This window comes from Grammomys surdaster, unplaced genomic scaffold (genome assembly GCF_004785775.1).
Source record: "Grammomys surdaster isolate TR1022 unplaced genomic scaffold, NIH_TR_1.0 191, whole genome shotgun sequence".
Lineage (NCBI taxonomy): Eukaryota > Metazoa > Chordata > Mammalia > Rodentia > Muridae > Grammomys > Grammomys surdaster.
The window spans coordinates 8,694,825-8,711,227 of NW_021604636.1; the positions used below are offsets into that span (position 1 = coordinate 8,694,825).

General features: G+C 41.7%; 1 protein-coding gene across 1 annotated transcript in view; it reads left to right on the forward strand.

Annotated features, from left to right (window-relative positions):
- The window catches only part of Acvr1 (activin A receptor type 1), a 69,230-nt gene extending 58,156 nt beyond the window's left edge, over window positions 1–11,074 (forward strand). The window contains exons 9-10 of the mRNA XM_028769165.1: window positions 9,026–9,156; window positions 9,825–11,074. Coding sequence (XP_028624998.1) covers window positions 9,026–9,156; window positions 9,825–9,959 — 266 coding nt within the window. The 3' untranslated portion in view covers window positions 9,960–11,074. The remainder of the gene's footprint in view (window positions 1–9,025; window positions 9,157–9,824) is intronic.
- Window positions 11,075–16,403: the final 5,329 nt, after the last annotated feature.

The following is a 16,403-nucleotide window of genomic DNA, read 5'->3' on the forward strand; positions in this document are numbered from 1 at the left end:
TACTAGCCTGGAACGCACAGAAATCTGACTTTCTCTACCCTCAGGTGCTAGGATTAAAGGCATGGACTATTTGTCACAGTTTTTAGCCCATGCCGTCTGAAACTAGCTCTCCCTCATGTCTGTCCACAAGGTACTTGAGTGAACCTCATATAATGAACACCAATTTTTATTCTGTCAGCTTAGGCAGACCCTAAGAACTCAGAGTGATTTCCATAGCAGAATCTCTTGAATTAGCTCGATGAACCTCATATATCTAGAAAATATAGCTCTCAAACTATCCCGTGAAAAGAGAAAAAAATGATGCTTATATTTTTACTCATTTTTAAAGAGCCATTTTGAAAAGCCTGGGAACCACTGGGATCCCAGATCTGAAGTCTTCTAGAAATAAGACATGAAATCTAACATCTGTGGCATGTCTCCCACTCACTGACTGTTTTCCAAGGACTGAGACTTGTAGAGTAATTATAATCTTTGTGACTGACATAAGAGGTTCTGGAAAGACTGGAGAGGTGGCTCAGAGTTTGAAAGCTCTGGCTGCTCTTCCACGAGGTCCTGAGCTCAATTCCCAGCAACCACATGGTAGCTCACAGCTATCTACAATGAGATCTGGTGCCCTCTTCTGGCTGCAGGCATACATGCAGGCAGAATGCTGTTATACATAATAAATTATTATTATTTTTTTTAAATAAAGGTTCTTGGGAAGAAATGGAGTTAGTAACTTGATACTATTTAAATAGCTGAAGTTGGTATGTCTTCATGAAAGAGTTTTCTGTGACTTCAGTGTGTCTGCTTTGAACACACTCTCTATGGACTTTGCAGCAAGTGTTTTAGACTAGACATCCATGAACCATAGCTTGACAGTTCTATGGAGTCATGGACATTTTCTGGTAATTGTTTCTCAATCCACCGCCTTTCAATTGGTGCCATCGAGGCACTTGAGACCGGTTTGCAACAGAAGGATTGCCTAGCTGGTTTATAAGGTTGTGAACTTTGCCTGAGATTGCACATGGACTTCATTTCCTCACCCCAGTCATGTGTGCCCGCCTGAGAGTTGAGGAGGGAAAATCTGACTCCGCTTGGATTATCCTAACAAGAACATTTACAGGATCAGTGCCAACGTAAGCCATGCGATGGCGTCTCCCCTGTGAAGAGGAAGCTGGTGTCCGTAGACCAGCTCAGGAGCTAGTTTCCAGGTTTGGGGGTGCAGCCCAGAGCCAAGCAGGCTGCTAGACTGGAACATGTGCTGTGAGCTTTGTAAGAATGTATCACAGATGTGCCCTGTGTCGGTGTCACCGGCACCAACCCAAATGGCTTGAAAGATCAACTGTGATTAATAGTAGTCAGTTTGAAGTTACAGTCATCTGCTTAAAATTCAGCCAAACAAATGTTAGTTCGCTTGCTTAGATCCTGTGATTAAGGTTATTTTTGGGAGAGGAAAAAAAAAAAAACAGCCACGGATGGGAGAATGTTTTGGTTGTTTTTGTGGTTTATTGCTCTCTTCTTTGCATCATGGTTTAGGCGTCTAGCTATTTCCTAAGATGCCGTGGGTTGAACTTCTGTCCTATGATGTGGTTTAGAATTTTTTTTTTAAAGGGGAGATAAGGGTATCTTATCTCTCATTTTAAAGTAAGTCTTACTTTCTGACAGTGACTAAGTTGATCGTGTTTTCTTTCTCTACTCCCTCTTCTCCCATGAATATTCACACACACACACACACACACACACACACACACACACACACACACAAATAGTTTGTCTAAACTCAGATTTGAAAGTAATCAATGCTTCTTGAAAATCTGTTTTATTTGAACTACTACTGGTCCCAGACAAGAAAAGTGATAGAAAAAAACAGTAGGAGAAATGGTGTCTTCCTACCACACTCCTATATTCTGGTCCTCTTCCCTTCCCCGTGACCATGCTGTTGAAACTTAGTTACCGTCTTTCTTGTATGTGACTCCTAACGTTAATCTCTGCTCTTAGTTTAAATGATCACGTGATATTTTATTAGTGTAACCATTCCCAGATTGTTAGACATCCCGTGTCTCCCATTTGAGGCCCGTATTAGACATTTTTGTGCACGGAACTTTTGACTTGGGGAATTTAATTACTCATCTTAAGAGAAGTAGACTTAATAGGTCAGAATATGGATGTTTTTATGGCTTGGCACATAGTGTCAAATTGCTTTCCATAAGGGTTGTCCTAATTTACAGTATTTCCTTCACCCCAGGGTGCGATGTACCTATTTCGATTTCTTATCACCTTTAAGAACTGTCATTAAAATAATATACATTTTTTGAAATTATTGTGTATAAAATATACCTCATTTAAATATATGAACATCTCACATTAAGAAGGTTATTATAATTATGTATCCTTTGAGTTTCTGAGTCTATTATAAAAATTGATGACCAGATAGTTTTCTTGGAGCAGTGTGATCCTCAAGTGAACTATGAGCATAAAAATATGTCATATTTTGTACTTTTATTAGAATTTTACGTTTATTTCCTACTGGTAATAAACCTCATGCTGTTTCTGTACAGGAAATGAGAGTTCAGTTCATTTTCATGGTCAAGAATTTCTCAGTAGTATCTTTTTGGAATTTACTGGTGCTGGTACTTTGACATTGAGAGTTTGGAATTTTTAGGAAAGGATAGGGTGTTCCCACCTTTCCTGTGTGAGTTTCTGTATGAACTAAAGGCAGGGGCTTGCTTAGATTAACAGCTAATTAATTCAGCCCCAGAATTCTGAATTAGGGGTTGCTAAGTTGGGGAATTTGATGTCCAGGTTTTGAGTACGCACAGTTGACTAGAGGCATCCTGAGAAGGCAGATGAAGCAATGCCAGCAAGCATCTGTGGTCTGTATATCTATAGGATCTTTAGGGGAGCAAAGATGTGTGTCTCTGTAGCATTTGTTGGCTTCATAGCTTCCTGCTGTGTCTATCTGTTTTCTGGTGTCAGGAACCAGGGTTCTCAGGCACAGGTACACAGAAGCCAAATGAGTGGATCCCCCACTCAGAGTTTTATATCTCTGATTCTAGGCCTGCTGGGTCAGGAAAATAAAAACAGAACAAAAAAACCCACAACAAACAAACAAAAACCAGGCTCTCACATTATACTATGGCACTATTATTTAGATTTCTTTCACCATTGAAAAAAATATCGATTGATCGTAGTACCAACTTGAAAAGGTCATAGTGGTTAAATGAGATCATGTCAGTAAAGTCACTATTAGTTGTCTGCTGTGTAAAGAAAACACTGAGCACCATTTTTTGGTTCCTTTCCATTGGAAATAGGTTTCCAAGAACTCCCAGATCTTTGACCCTTCCCACCTCTCACCATCTACCTCTTCCCCCATAGCCTATGTTACGTGTGTTTCCCCATTTCCTGCCTATAGGAAGGCTCTGGAGGAGCACTGTCATTTTCCCCACTTTAAGTATTTTGTGATAAAACCCATGTTCCAATGTGCCAAAAACCCTATTGTGTATCACAGGGGAAAAAAATCATCTTTGCTGGCCAAGCTTCATCTCTCACGGGGTGGGGAGTAGGAAACACTTGTTAGAGTAAACGTATGTTTGGCACACGTAGTTTGGGAAGCCTCTTCTAATGAATCCTTGAGTTTGCCAGGGAGCCAGCCGCTTGCATTTCTGTTCCTAAGCACAGTGGCTTGTGTACGGGAGCCATGACAACGCAGGTTGTCCGGCGCGCTTCAGGATGTGGATTCACTACCTCAGTGCGCACTAAGGTCTGAACAGATGAATTGGCATAGGGAAAAAGTTCAGAGTCATTAAAGTAATTTGAAAGTTTTTATTCAGTTGTTTATTTTAACCTTTAGGGAAGTGACTGGGGACAGGAATGTGGAGGCGAGGTTGGAGGAAGGATTATTTTTGTTCCTGTGATCTTCTGGAATTTCATGTCCCCAATTTGGAGATACCAAGCAGAGGAGGACCGTCAGTTGGCCTTGTGCTGAAATAACATGAAGTCATCAGAACTTTATGAGAAGCTGTTTATTTGGTGTCCTTCTGACTTTCCTCTAAGACAAATATCTGTGTCTTTAACTCTGTAACAGTCCCAGCCTTCATTACATGGCCCCTCTTCTCAAGAGGCCACCACAGTTCTAGGATGCTCCAACTCCTTGGTGCTTTGGTCTCTAGGTTTGGGGGTAGGATATACAACTCTTAACTGGGGAACAGCCATGAAGCTATCCTAGACTGCCTTCTCTCCCTCTGACCATATAAGATAGTATTTTAGCTATGCCTAGCTACACAGTACCTTATTACAAGCATTTGGCTTTTGCAACTTACCTCTATGAGACTGGGTGTGGACTTTGATGCATGTGGTTCCATATACCCATGAGTGGCAGTAGAAGTCAGTGGCGGGGCCATGACTCTCCTCCACCTTCCCTTCCCTAGCATGACACAGAGTTGTGCTTCCTCTACCTGCCTTCAGGACAGTGGGCTGTGGGTTCCTGATCGTCTATCTCCATGGTTCAGGACCACAGTCCTTTAACCACACCCGATTGATCCCCAGACCTTTGGAATCCAAAGCTTCTTCCTTGATTATTTGGCAGCGAGGATGGGTGGCATCCTCCAGTATGACCAGCCATACCCATTTATGTCTTGGCCATTTTATGTGTGCCATGATATTAAATTATTTTGACATTGTGCTATGAGACTTGGCAGATTAGGTAACATAAATACTGAATGTTCTGCTGTGGACTCCATCATACCAAGATTCATCCATACAGACACTCCTTCATGATCTGTCTGCATATCCAAATGCAACTTCTATCGATGTCATGTAAATTTTTCTTTCATATTCTTGGATCTTTTCTTCTTTTTCCCTGTCCTGTCCTCTCTTCTCCCCCTTTCCATCTCCCTCTTCTTACTCCCTCTCTATTTCTTTTCTTCCTTCCTTCCTTACCTCCTCTCCCTTCTCTTTTCCTTCTCCCTCCCGCCCACCCTCCCTCCCTCCCTCCCTCCCTCCCTCCCTCCCTCCTCCCCCTCTCTCTCTCTCTCTCTCTCTCTCTCTCTCTCTCTCTCTCTCTCTCTCTCTCTCTCTCTCTCTTCATGTTGATGTCTCTGACTGACCTGGAACTGGCTATGAGAGCCATATGAACTCTGTACTAACCTTTGTGTGGGTGTGGTCTGAGGCCTCTGTGACAGTCTTTGGAGAGCTCTTGTTTCTAGACACGATGGTACTTAGTACTTTCTAGAGTGTGTATGGTGGACATTGTCGGTGGTTTGCACATGAGTGGTTGTGATATACATTTTAAAGATTTGGAAAACTATGGCACGGTAGCTCAGGGCCTTGCTCAGAGTAAAGGATGTTGGGAAAGATAGATTTGCCCCAAAGATCAGAAACTTTCCATTAGACATATGTACCCCCAGGGGCGGAGTAACGACACACAAACACCAATTATATAAATTAATTATACATGCCCAAAGCTGTGGGAGAAGAAGTTATGAATAATCGCTCTCATCTCTTTCCTGTGTCCCTTTGAGTCATCAGCAGCCTCGGTGGAAAGGCTAGGGCTGGCTGTTCTCTCCTTGAGCACTGTCTAAGGTCACCTCTTCTCTGAATTCCTCTTACCATTGGCTCCAGTCTTTTGTTCGTATCATTGTCTTTGTAACACTCATATGGCACTTGAAGTATTTGTGTATCTGTTCTCATCATCATTTGCTTGCTTTGAGACAGAGTCTCACTATGTAGCCCTGGCTAGCTATGCAAACCCAACTGGCCTCAAAGTCTCGGATTGGCCTGCCTCTGCCTCCAGAGTGCAGGCATTAAAGATGCATATTCTAGTTGCCTTCCTTAATATTTGGTATCCGCTCTGCTGGCTTATGTGTTGCCAATGATCATCCAGTGCTATATGTAGGACTTTAGTTCACTCTTTTTAAGGGGCTGAGCTTGGCCAACCAGAGCATCACATACAGGCAGAAGTTGAGGAGCAGGTGGAAGTAAATCACTCTCAGGGTGTACAACATTTTCATTTAATATCCTGAATGCATGGCCCACCCACAGTCCTGGCCTTCCCCTGTCCTTTCTACCACATACACCAATTTCCCTCACAGGGGCTCCTTTCCATTCTCCAGCATGGGAGGCTCTTTGTAATTCTTCTCTCGCTTCATCAACTCCTTCAACCTGGAAAACACCCTCTCCCGGGTAATTTTTCTTTTCCTAGCCTCTGCTCTGCCTCACAAATTACTAATCTTTGCCCTGCTGCTATGCTCTGAGTTCTGAAACTTCTTTGCCTCCAGGACACCCAGTTTCAAGAAGCTACTTAGGAAACCACATGCTATCTCTTTTTCTGAGCTCTGTCCCATTGCCTCTGTCTCTAATATTACTTGATAATTCTCCTTTCATCTCTCTTTCCCTTTATTTTGTGGTTCATCACCAACACCACATCTTTTTTTTTTCTTTCTTTTTTCTTTTTTTCATTTCTGTATCCTTCCTGCTAATCTCAATCTCTAATACACAGGTTAGGACATCAAATGATGGTTGGATCGATTTAGGAGCTAACACATAAACAGAAGAGAATTTCCCCCTTCCGAGTAAAAGTAAATAGTGGGGTGAATAAGTGTTGAGGGCACTGGGGAGACAGTTCAGTGCTTGCACGAGCATGTGACTTTGATCCCAGGAAACTGTGTAGAGAAGCTGGGCATGATGGTACAAGTCTGTGATCCCACTGCTGGGAGGCAGAGACAGGAAGATCTCTGGAGCTTGCTATTCAGCCAAACTCCTCTACTGAGCAAGCTTCAGGCCAGTGAGAGATCCTGTCTCAAACAAAACAAAGCAGCAAAACAAAACAAGATACAGATGGCACCCAAATAACTGTTCCCTGAGTTGACTTGTAGCTCAATACAAGTGTCTACCCGCTATACACATACATATGCACAGAGATACACCAACAGACAAAGAAACAACAGTTTTGAAGTACTTCTGTACAAGATTTGTATTATCTAAAGCAAAAAAGAGAGATACTTCTATGGGATCTTCTACTAGAGGGTATGCTCCTCAGCATTTAACAAGGCATTCCACTCATAAGAGATACAAAGCACGTTAGGCCAATTAAAAAAAGAGGCTTTTCTTTACCAACATGAGTTTTCGCCAAAAGAACATTGCAGTTTAATCCCAGAGTATTTTTTTTAATTAATTTTTTTGAGGGGCTTAGCCAGAGTCAGATGGAAAGTGTGAGCTGGGGTCAGTGGTTGAAGAAAGGGAGGCATGGCTTGGTTTTGTTTGGAAGCCTAGATTCCTTTTATTAACACATGGCATTATTTAATAAGATCAAAATCAAAGAAAGAGGAACACAAGAGACTAGGTTTTGTATGGCAGTGTGTGTTGTTAGGCTTGCTATATCGTTTTTAAATATCCACCTATGTTTGATTTGTGTGTGTGTGTGTGTGTGTGTGTGTGTAGCGGGTTAGAGAAAAATCTAACTTCGTATTACTGCTCATATGCACATGATTGTTTTGGTGCTATGAACAAGTTACCTCCAAATAGCTGGTGATTATGCTATATTATAAAAGAATTACGCTGGGCTCTGAAATATATCCCTATGGAATAATGAAGAGATGGTGAATGGCACTTTGTTTTCTGTTTCCTGTGAGTGCAAGCAGCCCAACAAAAGATGGAAGGTTTTTTTGTTTTTGTTTTTGTTTTGTTTTGTTTTTTTAAAAAAAAACCTTGATGCACAGTTGTGTTTGGGATGGGTTTTCCAAGTACTGCAGAGTGAAGATGTTTTTGTTTGAATGTGTCCAGGGACCCTTACAAGAGAAGTAGGTAGGATTCTGACATAGTGTAGCAGGTACCTTTTGTGAGCTTAAGAGTTATTGGTATTTGCCCCCAAAAGGTTTTAATCAGGATCCACAACTCAGTTGCATTTATACAACATGGCTATGTTGTTTAGAACGAACAAAGTGTCAACTAGAATTTTTAAGATACAATTTAGACTAACTTTACATTTTAAAAATAAACTGGGTTGTGGGGTTTCGGTAGTATTTCTAGAGCAGATGCTCCTCATCTCTGAGCTTCTGCATAAGTGGTTTGTATTTATGTGAGATTGGTGCGAATGGATTCTCACTAATCTCTGTGACAAATGAAAAGGGGATTGAAGCTTTTTTAGGGGGTTTGCAAGAATGGAAAAGCTTAATTATACCTTTTACTCACAGCCTCCTTCTGGCCTCTACAACAGCCTGCTATGTGTCTAGGAATAGAAGTAAGTTGTATGCAAGAGAAAAGGGCTGGCAGTCGAGTTAGTCACTGACCACATTGTTGATGTGGGAAATCAAGTGATAATCTCCCTGGTTTCCTGTATGTAAGAGGACAGGGGTTACTTTGCTAATTGCACATGGCTAAGTTTTAAATGAATTTGTGAAATTTGCTGTTAAAAGACAGGTACTGATAATAACTGCAGAAGACACCAGACAGACAGTTGTACCTGGTAGTTGAGGACATGCCCGCATGTAGAGGGAGTGACTGGGGAAATGAGGACCTCAGATTACATTATCTTCAGGTCCTTCATGGTCCTGCAGGTCCTTATTTTAAAGCAATGAGGATTTTTGTTTTTTTGACAAAATGATTTCATAACGAAAAGGTAATTTGGGTGATGGTCTTAATTTCTTTATTTTAAAATATTTATTTTATTTTATGTGTATAAGTATTCTGCATACAGGTGTGTCCCTGATGCCTATGGAGGTCAGAAAAGGGTGTGGGATTCTCTGATACTGAAGAGAGAGACAATTATGAGCTCTTTATAGACACTATTGGAGTGGTTTGTTAGTACTTATGATTGCACAAAAGATTGTATGTCTTCTGATGTAGAGTATATTTCCTGCAAGGTATATATTTGTTGTCTAGTTCTCAACTTATTTTAGGACCTGCCTGTAGTTTCCAAAGCTGCTTTGACACAGGAGCAAGGTGATCCAATTTTCTTCTGTCACATTCTAACCCCTGACAAACAATAGGGAAACCCTGGGGTTGTATACTTTCCTACTAACCCATGTAATTCTCATCTTGTACACAGGTATAGTGGAAGATTACAAGCCACCATTCTATGATGTTGTTCCCAACGACCCAAGTTTTGAAGATATGAGGAAAGTTGTCTGTGTGGATCAACAGAGGCCAAACATACCTAACAGATGGTTCTCAGATCCGGTAAGAACACCAGGGTGTTAGCTTTAGAGTTCATCTCAGCATTTGTCAGTTTACTCTCAAGTTCTTCCCTGCTCTTAGCATCTGTATGATATGGACTATACATCTATTTTTCTCCTTCACAGTTTTAAGTAGGGTCCTAAAGCCCAATTGCACAGGTTTGGAAAGTGGTGTAATTCTTGAAGAAGCACAATCTGGTAGGTGTTGCTGAGTGACATTGTTCACATGAGTGTCCCTGTGTGACCAGTCAGTGTCAAGCATGGGATGACTTATTGCCCTAATGCTGCAACTGCATGTGTAAGCCAAAAGACTTGGGGTGATGGTGATTAACTCTTGCTTCCCCGAGAGTCTGAAAGGAGGCTGCTCAATGCTGATAAGTAGTAGCACACCTCAGATCCCTAGAAGTGATACAGTTTGCAAATATACTCCTATCTCTGAATAAAACTGTTGACACTTCATATGAATATAGTCACTCATCAGCAACACCTAGCAGGTCGAGCTTCCTTAAGAATCACACCACTTCCCAAAAATCACACCACTCCATTGGTCTCTAGGACCCTACATAAAATGGTGAAGGAGAAACGTAGTTAATAAAATTACTTTTAGCAGCCAGAGGACCCAAAGGGGGTCCAACTTGGCCTGTTTGTGTGATCTTTCTTTTCTCTCCACAGACATTAACTTCTCTGGCGAAGCTGATGAAAGAGTGCTGGTATCAGAACCCATCTGCAAGACTCACAGCTCTACGTATCAAAAAGACTTTGACCAAAATCGATAATTCCCTAGACAAATTAAAAACTGACTGTTGACACCGGTGTCAAGAAGGAGAGTCAATGCTGTCCTTGTCCAGCTGGGACCTAATGCTGGCCTGACTGGTTGGCAGAACAGAATCTATCTGTGCCCCCCGTCTCCCGAAGTGGCTACTCTGACAGAAGCAGATGTCTCTTCCCAGCCGTGCTCCGGGGGAGACACCAAAAACCACCCTAACCTCGCTCAGAAACTGTGACTCGAGCACTCGATGAACTGTTCACACCACAAAGACTAATGGTGGGCAGGTCTGGTTGCAAGGGGGAGGGAAGTGGAGGAACTCAAGAGAGATTCTGCAGGAGATCTGGGCATTAAGACAGTGGCTCTCTGCATGTCTTTCACGGGTCTCCTAGACACTCCCCACGGGAAACTCAAGGAGGTGGTGAATTCGTAATCAGCAATATTGGCTGCACCTACTCTTCTCTGTTGCACTAGGAATTCTGTGCATTCCTTACTTGCACTGTCGCCCTTAATCTTAAAAGACCCAACTTGCCAAAACATTGGCTGCGTACTCCACTGGCCTGTCTCTGGATAATAGGAATTCAATCTGGCAAAACAAAAATGTAACGTTGGACTTTGCTGCATTTTACACACGTGCTGATGTTTACAACGATGCGAACATTAGGAGTTGTTTAGACACGACTTTGCAAATTATTTATTACTGGTGCACTTAGCGGTTTTTTTTTTCTTTTAAAACAAAACTGCCTCGTGCATATGTTAAAGCTTATTTTTATGTGGTCTTATGATTTTATTACTGAAATGTTTTTAACACCCGACTCTGAAACAGACATTTTCTTTTATTATCAGTTAAATTCACATTTTAAGTGCTTCACATTTTTTTTTTATGTGTGTAGACTGTAACTTTCTTTTCAGTTCGTATGCAGAACATATTTAGTCATTACCCAATGCAATGCCACCCAATATATTACTGATTTAGAAGCAACGATTTCAGTAGAATTTTAGTCCCAAACGCTGTGGGGGGAAATGCATCTTCTTCGGAATTATCCATTACATGCATTTAAACTCTGCCAGAAAAAAAAATAACTATTTTGTTTTAATCTACTTTTTGTATTTAGTAGTTATTTGTATAAATTAAATAAACTGTTTTCAAGTCAAATGGTGATTTCCTTCTTCTTATTTTTTGATGTATAAAAATGATCTTTCCAATCGAATGTGCTTTCATTTGGGAGTAGTAGGGACTCAAGACTGATTTTAAAATTACGTTTGCTTTTCAAGGGGGTAAGGAGCCTCGGGAGCTACGGGGCTGCTCACAGCTTGAATCTGACATTAGTCCCCTAACCAAGATTCTCTTATGCTGGGATTCTTTTCCTCAGACTCCTTCATTCTCAAGTGTATGTAGAGACATCTCTGCTTGTCATCCCCCTCCCCCACCCCCCAGAGGCTGGGAAAGGAGGAAGGCTATAGTGTAGTGCACTGTCCCAGAGGGTACAGAGCCTCACACAAGAAGCACCATGCTTGGGAGTCTGCCCGCCACTGCTTTCTTTCTGTGCACAGCAAGGATTTCGAGTAAGCAATAAAAAGGGAGGGGGGATCTCTAAGGTTCCTCCATAGGTGGTTAGTAACTTCATTAGCATACATTTACCTGACATACAGTAGAATCACATTCAACCTTAGTTGAAAAGGGACATTTTAACTTAAGTTAAACGCTGCATAAAATGTAGTATCTTACTAAGTGTAGCCTATGCAGCTCAGAGGCACTGGGCACATCTACAGTTACACAATTGTTTCCGAAGTCCATCCGTAGAACCTGTCCCATCTCATAAAACCAAACTCTGTATGGAGTCAATGCCAACTTCCTCCTCCTTCCCTACACATTATCCCTGATGTCACCTTTTGGCTTTCTCTGTGAGTCTGACCACCTCAAGTTCTTCATGGAAGTGGGACTGTACAGTATTTGTTCATTAGAGAAAGCTGACTCACTTAACCCAGTGAATTCAAGTTTCACCCATGTTGTAGCATACGTCAAAGCATTCTTTCTTCAGGCTGAATGCCATTCCATGTGTGTATATACACCTTGTTTATTTATGCATCTGTTGATAGACCCTCCTAATTTTTGACTGTTGAATGGCTAAAAGAACTCTACTGTGGTTATCAGTAGACATGCGTCCCTTTGAGTGTTTGCTTTCAATTGTGTGGCCTGTATACTCACAAGTTAAGCAGAATCACTTTAGTATTTTATCACTTTTTTTAAATTAAGATTTTGACTACCTTAAGAAAGTATGCAGTTTGATGGATTTTAATAAATGTTTATGGATTGTTGGCATCCATGAAAACAGAACCCTACTGAGCAGCACATTGCCAGCACCGGGAGGGAAGGCTCCCTCCTGCTTACATCCTGCTACTCAGCCAGTGCTGCTCTCCTGACCATTACCGCCATATCTATATTCAGCTGTTGAAAACACATTATAGGCAGAACCATACTGCACGTGTGTGGGAAGAAGTAAGGTCACTGGGTAAGGGGACTGGCAAATAGATGCTACTAACAGGGCTATCAACTGTGTTCTTCCATGTCTGCCCAGTTCTTAGGATTTCCTTTTTCATTGAAGTCATGCTGGTGAGTGCTGTGCACGTATCTCAGGAAAATAGAGAAACAAAGGAGGGGATGAGTGAATGATGGTTTAGATGGCTCCTGTCATTCTCCTGGAGCAGAAACTAAGCAGTTTGCACCTGCTAAGTGAGAGCTATGGATGTGCATCACTTATACTGCAGCCTTGACTTGGGCGACCCACAGTGGTGTCATCTGGTACCCACTGACAGAGACTGGAGGCTTCTGATCTAGTTTGTTAGTCCAGTATGTTATATGTGAGTCTTAGAATGCCTTTATTTGGAAGCAATTTGACCCCATGTGATTAATATCTTAGTGATTTTGAATTTTCTTTTAAAAACAGGTTTTTAAAATTACATCTATCATTCATCCATCTATTTGTCAACTATCATCTATCTATCTATACCTATCTATCTATTATCTAACTATTATCTATCATCTATCTATCCTATCTATCTATCTATCTATCTATCTATCTATCTATCTATCTATCTATCTATCTGTTTTCTATTTGTGTTTGGGTGTGCATGTGCCATAGTGCCTGCATGGAGGTCAGAGGACAATTTGTGAGAATCACTTCTCTCCTGCCATGTGGATCCCAGAGATGAAATGACAGCCATTAGTCTTAGGCAAGTTTCTTTACTTTCCAAGGTACGTCACTGGCCTGATTTTGAATTTTAACCTCAAGACTTTAAATTTTTTTTTCAGATTTGTGTATGGGTGTTGTGTCTGCATGTATGTCTATATCACATGTGTACAGTAACCATGGAGACAAGAAGAGGGTGTCAGAGTCTCCATGAGTGGAGTTTTAAAGAGTTATAGGTCACCATGTGGGAACAGGGATTTAAACCCAGTCATTCAGAGGAGCAGCCAATTCCTTAGCCCCCTCTCCAGCCTGTGATTTTTATTTGGGTGCTCGATGGATGGAGGAGGTAAGGGGAAAAGCAGGTCAGTGTGGATTCACCTCAGCAGGAAGCTGAGGTCTTAAGAGGCCTGTTGACTGAACCAGGATTGAAGGCTTAATTCTAAACTCAAGAGATAACCCTCTGGTCACAAATCATTGACATTGGGCCACACTCCCTAGCTAGAGAACTCTGGGATGAGAATACATTTGTTTTGGGGTGAGGTGCTTGAAAACAGGCCTCTTGGTTGTTTCATTAAGAAGATGTGTTAAAAAAAATTGTGCATTGTATTGTATGGGTGGTCATGTGTCACCATGTGAGTTTGAAGACAACCTGCATGTTTTATCCTGTGAGTCCTTGGTATCCACTCAAACTCAGATTGTTAGATTTGGTAGGCAAACACCACTACCTGCTGAGAGCCATCTCGCCAACCCTGGGGAGATGTTTCATTTCACAAGGTCTGTAAGGACACTGAGGTGGCTTGCTGGCATGTTATCACCCATGGGCACTGTGCCTGATCAGAAGATACTGCTGTCTGTCCCTTTTCTATGCCACTGTGTGAGGTTTGGGCTATGTGTCTCCCTGGTTAGCTGTGGCATGAGAGGCAATGAGCGGAAGTTTGCATGGCAGGAGAAAGTCAGGACTTCTATTAGTCTATGTCCCGTTCAGTCAGCAACTCCTAATACCACTTCATGGTGGAGGTTCTTTCCAAAAAGCCATGGTTTCTTGGTCCAGTCTGTGGTTGTTCTAGTATTTGAAGAAGCAGCTTCTTGTATTCCTTACTCTATAAATATACTACCAGAAAGCCAGAGACTTCTCCTCAGAAGGCCCAATGCCTGCAGGGGCCTCAGATCAATTCCTTCTTTGATGCTCTTTTTTAAGCTTTGACACTTGATAGCACCCCACCCTCCCATCATTGTTCCTCTGCCTCCTTGGGATTCCTCTGCTTCCTACATTCGAACTTTAATGCATCTTTGGCCTTTTCTCCATGCCTAGCTCCCTGACCCAGCTTAACCATTCTCCCAATATACCAAAATAGAATGAAGAACCTGTAGACCTGGCTCTCCATTGGACTGAGAGCACCTTTGCCTAGCTACTTTATGAGGCAACAGCACAGGTTTTATGGCCCCAATTGGCAGGTTAGAAAACCGAGGCAGTACTCTGATTATTCAACTAATCAGAATGAGAATTAAGATTAGATTCTTAAGCTTTTAAATCAGAGCAGTGTCAGTTACCTGTGACTCCATCTCCTCTCCCACCCTCCTCTTCCAGTGTACATCCCTCCTCTAGGGGAAGAACTAAGAACCATTCACCTGTATGGTTTTAGCTCTTCATATGTTTATATTTTCCACAGGGATATCAAATGAACATGTTGAGGTGTATTTTTTTATTTCTCTGATGTTAACTCTACTCTGGGGCTGGTCTTCCCTTTTCCTCTAATATATATATATATATATATATATATATATTTTATATTTTTAATTTATAATATATTTATAATTTATATTCTATGTAAATTAGAGAACCCAAAGGGATACCTGGTCACTATGAGTTTTTTTTATCACACTGACCACTTTGGCCTTAATCCACCCCCCCCTGCCCCCCGTCACTGAAAGCTTCCCACCTCATAGTCTGCCCCTGTCAAGGATTCTGGGCACAGTATTTCAAAACCTAAATAATTAATATTTGAGGACATGAATTCATGTTCTCTTTTTTGAGGTTTTTGAAGCAGGGTTGCTCATAGCCTGGAGCTCATTAAATCAGGGGTCCTGGCTGGCTGTAAGATCTAGGCACCTGTTTTTCTATGTCTCTGCTCTAGCTCTGGGGTTACAGACACGTGCCAGCCTTTATGCTAGTGCTGGGGATCAAACCCAGGTCCTTCTGCTTACAGACAAGCACTCTACCCACTGAGCCATCTTCCTAGATACCTTTACATAATGAGAAACTACTTTGGAATGTTAGAGACAAGGCAGTTTTGTTTTGTTCTGGCTTGAGAGGGCAGGTCAGTCTGTTAATTACCAACTGGCTTGGTGGGTGGCTGATAATTACTTTTCTCAATTTACAATTTTAATACTTTCTAAGTTACTGTCTTAAAAACAATGGCAACAACCACTACAGTTACAATAAAAAGCTGCAGTCCCCTGGTATCTCTCTGTCCCACTTCCTCCCTCTCTCTAAAGGCAACCCCTATTACTTCTTAAAAAGGTCATTGCCTTTGTTTTGAAATAGCATAATGGTCTTTCTACTTGTTTTTAGTTTCAGCCATTATTGTTCACCTCTACTGAAGGAGATGTAGCTTTCCTCCCCTTCTCACTGGCACCTTGCCTGTATTTATATCTCTTTCCTCCCTGGATTCATTCATTGGCTTGAGTGCCTAGCATGTGCCCAGTGGGTTTGCCACGCAAGGATGTGTATATGAGAAACCCATGAACTAGCAGACAGAAACTTCTTTTCATTCCTAGAGTATTTGAGAGTATAATTTTGGGTTAAGTCATTGGCCATTGCTTGATTTCGTTACAATAATGCTACTCACCCATGATTCCATTTCTCTCACTGTAAATATGTGTTTATGAACACGTGCATGTGTATGAGCACTTTCGAACATGCACATATATGTGCACTTGAACCCCCAGGGTTTGAACCTAGGATCCCATACATTTTAGTCAATCACTCTCCTGCTAAGCCACATCCCCAGGTCTGGATGGATTTCTTCTCTCTGCTCATTTGTGAAGCTTTGGTGTACTGTCATTCATTCTTTTAAATTCATCTACTCAAGTCATCCTCTTGCTTCTCTGGAAGGCATTCTCCTGTAGCCTACTGTTGAGCGCCAGGCTGCCCTCGTTGCTGTGTACACCTGTTCTCTGCTCCAGATGTCTCTCTTCTTAATTCCCCTGGACCTTTCTTGTATAAGAGCCTTGGTTGCCAGTATGCCTATCTATCTATCTATCTATCTATCTATCTATCTATCTATCTATCTA